Source organism: Solanum dulcamara, chromosome 8 (assembly GCF_947179165.1).
Source record: "Solanum dulcamara chromosome 8, daSolDulc1.2, whole genome shotgun sequence".
Classification (NCBI taxonomy): domain Eukaryota; kingdom Viridiplantae; phylum Streptophyta; class Magnoliopsida; order Solanales; family Solanaceae; genus Solanum; species Solanum dulcamara.
The window spans coordinates 72,863,641-72,872,857 of record NC_077244.1 but is presented as its reverse complement, the minus strand read 5'-3'; the positions used below and the strand labels follow the sequence as shown (position 1 = coordinate 72,872,857).

The 9,217-nt window shown below is 28.6% G+C and overlaps 1 protein-coding gene across 1 annotated transcript; it reads right to left on the bottom strand.

The window, feature by feature from the left end:
• Positions 1 to 1,418: 1,418 nt before the first annotated feature.
• LOC129900876 (basic helix-loop-helix protein 80-like) lies at positions 1,419 to 4,227 on the bottom strand. Its single transcript, XM_055975951.1, has 8 exons — positions 3,893 to 4,227; positions 3,432 to 3,605; positions 3,170 to 3,235; positions 2,834 to 2,902; positions 2,641 to 2,727; positions 2,302 to 2,418; positions 1,942 to 2,079; positions 1,419 to 1,675 (listed from the first exon to the last, which is right to left on the bottom strand). The coding sequence occupies exons 1-7, from the start codon at positions 4,157 to 4,159 to the stop codon at positions 1,969 to 1,971; spliced, it is 891 nt and encodes a 296-aa protein (XP_055831926.1). The 5' UTR covers positions 4,160 to 4,227; the 3' UTR covers positions 1,419 to 1,675; positions 1,942 to 1,968.
• Positions 4,228 to 9,217: the final 4,990 nt, after the last annotated feature.

Below are 9,217 nucleotides of genomic sequence, written 5' to 3'. Positions count from 1 at the left end.
GGTTACATGGAGTTCAGTTTTTAAGGAACTTCCAAAGAAAAAGTTTCTAACGGTCAAATAACTGAATTTCTATCCTCCAGAATTCAGATGTACAACTCAACGTTAATATAATTAATAATAAACAATCCATCCCTCCAACCTAATTTATTTATGTAATTGTTAATGCTCTGTATAATGATTTTGATGATTTGACAAACTCAGGAAATAGATAGAGGACCTGGTCCCTTTGAGGACACTTTGCTGATAACGATAGCAGACAGATAGTACAAAACAGACTCTATCAGATCTGCAGTGTACGCCGCCGAGTCCCTGCGCAGAGGGTCAGTTGTCTAACCAATACAAATTGCACAACGCATTATATATCATTGATATATACATTCTTTACAACCTATTCTCATTTGGCGTTCTGGAATCACTAAAAATGAAACATCCATTGAAGCTCATGTTCTAAAGTATCTGAAATTTGCTCTTGAAGGAGACCAAGGATCTGATAAACTTATCAGTGTTTTGTTCTTATTTTAGAGTTGTAATTTCTTAGTCTCAATCTTGTAAGGTCTACTCCTAATCTGTAAAGGAAGTTAGATCAATTTTTGTTTCTATTTCTTTTGTTCATTTTGTCGAAGTAACTAGAGTCAATTATGGAGACCACCTGAACTCTAAATCATCTTAAGAGGTTGGTGATTTAGGAAGCAGTAGAGGTATTGCTTCAAATCTGTAACAGAGTTGTTATAAGGAGAGGAGAGGGATTGTGAGTACAATTCCTAGATTATAATAGCAAGGAGTTTCCACGTAAAAATTTTGTGTCTATTTTATCTTTCTATTTTTTAAGTTTGTACACTAATTTTTGATAAGGGACCCTGTCCCAACTGTTCACATACATTTTAACAGTAATGTAATTTGACTTGAAATGAAATTTAACAACAGTGTAGAATAATTAACTAAATTTTCTTATTGAAGGTACTTTTCTCCAGAATCCTTTAATCTTTTGTATAATTTCTGTTAAAAATAAGGGAAATTTGCGCTTTAATTTTAATCCTTCAAATATAGATTAATTTTAATTTTGATACTTATGATTAGGCTAAGCATATTAATCAAACTTTCAATTAATCAAACTATACAATTTTGATCCCCTATAATAGTGAATCTTCACAAACTTAACAAAATATGTTAATGTGAAGTTTGTATTGTTAGTCCATATTTGAGGAAACTATATATACTTTTAAAATATATAGTCTAAACATAACCCGTATTTTAGTTAATCCATTATCTCAAGTAACTTTTTGGTGGATTAATAATTCATTCATTTATTAACTCAACACATTTTAACCGTCCAACTTAATCAGCTTAATCCATTCATTTTTGACACATCTAATATGAAACAACAAATAAGGAATGAAACTACTATTTATTTACTGGCAGTACGAAATAATACATTTAATTCTGTCTACAATTACTCAATAGTATTTTCCTCCAGTTCCTAGTTTATTACATAGAGACACCGAACCACCAGTTCCAAATCTGGGAAGTCAGATATTGGACAAAAACAAAAGTATGTCCACATGAAAGATCTGCTACTTTCTTGAATTATCATAAATTCGTTTTGATCCATCCCATCCATAGATCTCTCACTTCAATGATGTTGGACTAAGAAGAAGAATCATAGCCTTCCAAATTACTGCACAAATACAAAAATCACACTCAAGATATATACTTCCTCCATCTATTTTTAGACGTCAAGTTTAAAAAATCAAGAGATAATTTATCATTTAATTTTTAATTTAGCCTTATTATTAACAATAGTCATTTTCAAAATATTGAATTTATTATATTCAAAGGATGATAAAGAAAAAATATCATTTCATTTATTATTTCTTAATAAGTGTGTTAAGTCAATACTGGACAAGTAAAATAAACGTGGGAGAGAGTGTATGGATAGCTCACCAGATGTTGTGTAGGGCAGTGCTGGTCTCATATTAATGGAAAGGAACACAAGTTGTTGTTATTACTGATCAATTCTGAATGATTAATAATCATCTTTTGTCTTTGGTCATCTACACTCCATAAGACCTGTCCATTACCCTGAAAACATATCTGCACATGTTAGATATATATATATAATATTAAATCATATTATGTTCTACGGTGTAAAAAAATAATCCCTAACTTAAAATAATATGTGAAAAGAATACTATGTCAAACGGGTGGCGACAACAGATCAATCTTTATCAATGTCTTTTAGGTTTTTGTCTTATTGGATATGACGTATATATAGAGATCGATTAATATTTTATTATTGGATACCTGAGAAGTGGAATTTGGGAGATGCAATTGTTGAAACACAAGTGATGTTGAACTATCCAGGAGAGGATATCCACTATTTGTGTTCTCCATTAATGGTTCTTCCAAGCCAAGCCAATTCTAATCATAATTCAATAAGAAAAGAAGAGAATTAGCTACATATTTAGTGGCGGAGCTAAAATTTTACCTAGCTACTCAGTATAACTTTTCAACAACCTTTTAAGTACACGTGGCTCCACCACTATACATATCTTTGTGTCAAAAGATACAGTTTCCTCAATATTTTTTTTACTAGATATGTATATAGAGATATAAACAAAATGAAAATTTATGCATATGTACCTGATCATGTTTGACCATAAGAGCATCTAACTCCATGCCGAAGTCATAGTACATGGGGTTCAAAGAAGCAAGCTTCATGGATAAAAACTGTAAAATGATGTCTTCTTAGTCAAATAGATGAATTATTACTCCTTTCCTTTTTCTCTATTTTTTTCTTGTAAAAGTCAAATAATAATAAGTAATAATTTTTTACCTCAACTTGGTTTTGCAAGGACTGGACATAGTTGATTATCTCATCCAACATGAGGGCCTTCCCAGTTACCTGATCTCAATCATGCCACGTTAAACATTAATGGTTTAATATAAAAAGGGAATTAAGTGTGAATCATAAGGACCACTTTAAATTTGACGTGTTTTATTCAAATTATCCTAAATTATCAATAGTCTTAATTACTCCTCTAAACTTGGCTATTCTACTAAAACTAGGTTGATAACAAGCAAAGGAATCGAATAAAACGAGTCAAAGTTTAGGAACGTCTTTTGATATTCTGCCAAAAGGGAGAAGACAAATTGCTGAAACTTGATCTACCTCGTCACAACCAGGAACAAGTGCTTGCAATATCTTCATCCTTTCACTTATTTTCTCTCTCCTCACCTATAATTATGTCATAGAGATCAATTAATTAGTATCAAAAAATTTCAATTAATAATTTTGAATTCCAGAATAATTATATTGTCATTTCACTTCTATCTACTACTATAGTTTAAAAATATTTTACACAGACAATATATATGTTTATATATATATAACTTAAAGTGGAAGATTAATTGTATGGTAGAAAATTTGTTACCCTTTCAGCAAGACTGTGGCTGTCAGTTGCCTGGCCCCTCCTTGCTCTAACATGAACATATCCTGTAGGGGCCTCTTCAGGGGCTTTCTTCTTATTATCCTTTGCTTTTTTCTCTTTTTTTACATTACCATTTCTTTTCTTTTGCTTTTTCCCATCATCAGCCTCTATTACATTCTAACAAAATCACAAATAATAATTACCACTTCATCAAGATAATCCAATAATTAAAACTTGATCTATCTAATTTGACTTAGAACGGAGAAAACTTCTGAATCTAGTGATCTGAAATTAAAGATACACAGAATATATTAAAATGTCCTTTATCTCGTGATTTTAAATATACTACATGCAAAGTTAGAAATAAAGAGTTGTCAACAAAAGTAAAAGAGACATTATTTATAAAACTAATTAAAAAAACAAATAAGATAAACAAATTAAAACAGAGTGATTGGAGTATATACCTTAGATTGAGCAGAGCAATGGGAAGAAGAGCCTTCACTAATGTTTCTTTTTGCGTCCATTGGTTGCATATTTTCAGTATAGCTTTCGTTAACACTATTACTCATATTGAGAGGGAGCTCTTGCAAATAATATTGAGAAATACAATTTGGTACTCTACTACTAGTCATGTTGTTTGGTTCCTCCAAAAAACCAGATATCTTAATGGGCAGTAAAACAGAGTCAAGATGAGAAGAGTTAGTGCTAGGATATGGAAAATTAGCTGACATTGTTCTGTTTTTGCTTTGGTATTACAAATTGTAGGAGTGATGGAACACAAAAATGATAAAATAGATTTAGCAAACAGGCAAGGCAAAGGAGAAATTAAAGGGGGAAAATATTAAATGGATTCTGAGAATTAAAATCTCTTAAGAGGGTCAGGTTTATATATTGATGAAAGGGATATCCTTTATAGCACATTCCAATGCAGTTTCTCTGCATTTGACTGGTCTTATCTAAATTGACTTGGGGGAAGCTACATGATAACATGTAGTCTCTACGCAAAAAAAAAGAAGGGTGTTGGTGGGGTGGTAAAGATGTTTTTATTCTTAATTAGATGTTTTATGTTTTAAATTTTTTTTGGATTCATAGTTGTCTTTGTTAGGAAGTATTTTATTTCGAATATAAAATTTTTTGATGCAAATTTAGATTTAGTTGAATTTTAATGCGGAATCAAATATTGAATAAAAAATTTTAAAAAAAAAAATTATAGTCTCCCTATTTCATTTTTTGTGTCTTATTTTGATCTAATTTCAATTTTTGAAATAGACTTTTGAATCTTCTAAGCGTAAACTAAAATTGTTATTCAATATAATAAAAAAAATAAAATTTATGATCGTAAATATGTGAGGTAAAATTTTAAGTGTAAAAAGTTAATAAATAATAAATCGATATGGACAAACAGATAAAATTTTATTATCAAACAGATATTTAGTGACAAACAAAAAAAGTTAGAACTTTTATTTTTCATTTTATTTACCTCCTTCGTTAATTATTTAATAAAATAATTTAAATATGATCGATAATTTCACTCCAGTTTAAATAAGTTTTTATGTCTTTATCTCTAACATGGCAATATCATTTGATGGTCAATCTTTAAGCAATAAATGTCCATGACTATTTATTGCCATGAACAATTATATAACTACTATTGCCTCCGTCCCATATTAGATGGGCACTTTTAATTTTATATGGTGATTAAAAAATTATTAATATATTGGAAGACTTTATTATTTTGCTCTTTTTTTTATATCAATGCAATATACATAAAGTATAGAAATAGTTAGTACTGAAAATTATTTACATTCAAAAGGTCACATTAATTGTAGGGGTAAAATAAGAAAAATTTAATTAATGCTATTTTAATTTAGTAAATAATTAAGTAATATAAGATAAATATTTTTAATAAGATGCCCATTTAATATGGAACGATGGGAGTATGTGTCAGTTGCTTTTATGATCCTCTTTGAGTCTGAATATTGGGGTTATGATGTTTCGACCAAGTTAGTTAAGTGACATCATTAAAAAGGAAAAACAGTACTCCCTTTGATGCAAAAATGGGTTAAAGATAATGAAAAAAAGGGAAGCACAATAAGTTAAATTGATCAAAGTAAAAGATCACTTCATGCCTATATATGTGGAGTTGGAATTTTTAAAAAATGCATATGTATACTAGTCCAAGTTTATTGTGAAAAAACTTACTCCTTACTAAAAAATTAAATTTTGAATATGTGGTGTATTTTAAGAAATATGTTTTTTTTTTAAACACTTACTTTTAAAATTAAATTCCATATATGCACATTGATATACATTCACTTAAACATTCATTACTAGAAATGAAATTTTTTTCTACTGTGAATTATAGAAAAAATTGTGTTGCTAGATTTTACTACTCATTCTCCATCAAACCAGTTCATTGGAAAAATAAATTTTCATTGAATAGTGGAAAACTTTCTAATATTTTCGTATGAAAATATTACATTTTTTCTCATTAATTCAATCAAAATATCTGTGTGATTAGTCACTGAATATTTTTCACTGAAAAATAGTAATCTTTTAATAGTGATCACACTTTTTTTTCCAGAAAATAAATTATTTTCCAAACGAAACACACATGCAGCGTTGAACTATTTGTCCTTATTATTGTCAAAATACAACTTTATACACCTAAATTTTGTTGAAGTTATTTCCATTCTCCTTCAAGGATATGTTAGTAGAATTTTTGGAATGTTCACATTATATATCAGATGGCTTTGACCCCTATGGATCATTATTGCATGGGCTCTTATCTTTTTCTGGGCCAGCCCAGCCTACTCCAAGTATTCACTAGCCTTGAATTGTGAAATACGTTTTGATAAATTGATTCCCACTTTATTTAATTCTTTATCAATAAGATCAAAATTAAGATGGCTAACCAATTAAGTTACTAAAATTTTCCTTCTTCTCTTATATATAATTTTGGTGGCATTGATATTTCCAAATGCATATCACTAAGAGAAACATTTGAATATATAATATAGAGGTGGATCCATAATTTTATAGTGATACATCATAATTTTTCAACGTGACAAATTCAATGACAATCGTTGTCGTTTTAATCATGACATGATGCATGCAGATGAAGAGTACAAAAAACATATAGATAGGATTAGTTAAAATTAGGGGTAACAAAATCAATCTATTAAATCATAACCCGTTCAATCGTTTATGTTAGGGCGGGTTAATAATCTGCTTTTTTTAAAATTATTAATTGGGTTAATTTTGATTCGTTTAGTTCAATCCATTTAAAAATTGAGTTGATATGCAACCTAGCCTAATCCTTGAGAAATTTTATCTATTTTTTTTAATTTGACATGCTTTAATAGTCATAATATTAGGAAAAAAGTTTTATTAGGTACTCAAACATATTATAAAAAATAAATATTTAATTTAAAAGTTAAAAAGAATTGGACAAATTGGGTTATGACCCGATTTTTTAGCTCATTTCAATCCAACTTTTAAAAATAACAAAGATTTAAAACATAATTAGGCTCTATAGCTACAGTTTGCTTAATTACGTTCCATAGTTATAGTTTCAGTTGTTATGCCAATTTTCTTTTGTATCTCTCACTGCATTATTCAAATTGGCCCTTCCTGTTTGTATATCTCGCTGTATTATACAAATTGATCTTTCAAAGAGATTTTATATATTTGCTTCCAGATTTGTATATGAGCCTCCAGATTTGTATAATAGTAAATTTCATTAAACTGTAATCAATTTGCATAATTTATTGAAACAATACTCTTATAGCATAATATAGCAGTAATATTTGTCAATCCGCTTAATTTTCCCAATAATATTTAAGTGGGTCAATAACCCATCTATTTACCAACTCAATTTGTTTTAGTAGGGATTACATAAATCTGATAGTTTTAAGAGCTAATTGCATCCTATCCCTATTATTTTCCAAATTACACAAAAAATCTCTTAAATTTGGTGGAATCCGGATACATCCCTCAACATCTTGATACATCACATCTCGATTTCGGATACATCACATATGTTCCTATACATCACGTATGTCTCGATATATCACATAAAGTGATGTATCCGGCCGATACATCACGTAAAATGATGTATCCAAAAATAGAAAAGAGTAGAGATTTTTATAATTTTTTCAAATGATAGAAAATATTTTAAAAGATGATAAAATAAATTATGTATTTAATAATTTTTCCTTTTTTTTAATATTCTCAAATTCAGTTGAACGCGCAACACGTGTAGAAGACAGGTAGGATGAGTCCTGTGAATGAATCGAAACCAAATTAGTTGAAACAAATGATAAAATACTCTTTTTTAAAAAATAAAAATATACATGAATCATTTAGTTTGGTTCGCTGTTGACTTGATTTGAGAGATAGACATCTAATACATATCACTTACGTATATATGTTAAAAACGTACCTCTACTGTTTGTTGACTTGGAATTCAGGTTTGAGGCCCAATGGAAGTGTCAGTGTCTTCTATTTAAGAAAAATTTATAAAGAGAAAGTAGACATTATTCATTAATTAGTCAGAAAAGATGTTGGACTTTACTGTTTTAATGGGTGCAATAATCCGCTATAGTCTAGTTGGTTAGGATACGCAGCTCTCACCTGAGAGATTCGAAAACAAGTATTGATTTTTATTAAAAACAGTATTTTCTAATTAACGAGTTATTACATTTGAAAATAATAAATTATGTTGAGACAGATTCTCCAAAAGTAATTTTTATGAAAAAATGATCCCTTATTTTTTATGGTAAGTTGAGAATTTTCTATTTCTTATTTTTATGTATTACTTTAGCAGTTTAGTCCTTTAAATTTTTCAAAAGTGAGTATTTTGGTCATCATCAATTATTTTACCAAATTCTAATTGCTACAGTGGGAAAAAATTGATCAAAAATACTAAAATTTTATTTCAAAATCACAGCTTAACTCGAAACATAAAAAAAACTATACAAGACACAAATTAAATAGACCAAAAATAACAGAAATTGCTCCTAAAAAAATTGCACCAAACTCTTAAAATAGATTTTTTTAAAATAACATCATTACAAACATTATACTTACAAATGTGAGTTCTGTTAAATATTTCAAGAAAATGACCAAAATGGTCCTTAATGTATAACAAAATGTTTTTATTTTAGTCCTTTACCATAAATCTAACAGATTTTATCCCCCAAAAGAGTGTGAAATTTAGATGTGGACCCCATGTGGCTTACAAAATCCACCATTGTTATATTCTTTATTAGCTCTAAAGAAAAAATTCATGAAATCTAACATCATTGTCTCTATTTTTTTTAACAAAATTTACTATTTTCTCTGACTTAAAACATAAATCTTTTTTAGGTCAGTGGAATAATATTTTAGGAATTAGAAAATCGTAAATTTTGTTGGAGAAAATAGAGAAAATGGTGTTAGATTTTATGGAGTTCTTTCTTTGGAGCTAACAAATAAGACAACAATGGTCGATTTTGTTAGCCACGTGGGTTCCATAGTTAAATTTAACATTTTTTTTTATAAATTTGTTAGGTTTAGGATAAAGGACTAAAATGAACGCATTTTGTTATACATTAAGGACCATTCAATCAAGTGAAATAGATTAATGACCAAAATGAACACATTTGTCATACATTAAGGACCATTTCGATCAAGTGAAATATATTAAGGACCAAAATAAAGCATTACCCATACATTAAGGACCATATTGATCATTTTTCCTAAATATTTCTATTCTCACTGGTATTTAACAATTAAAGTTCAAAATA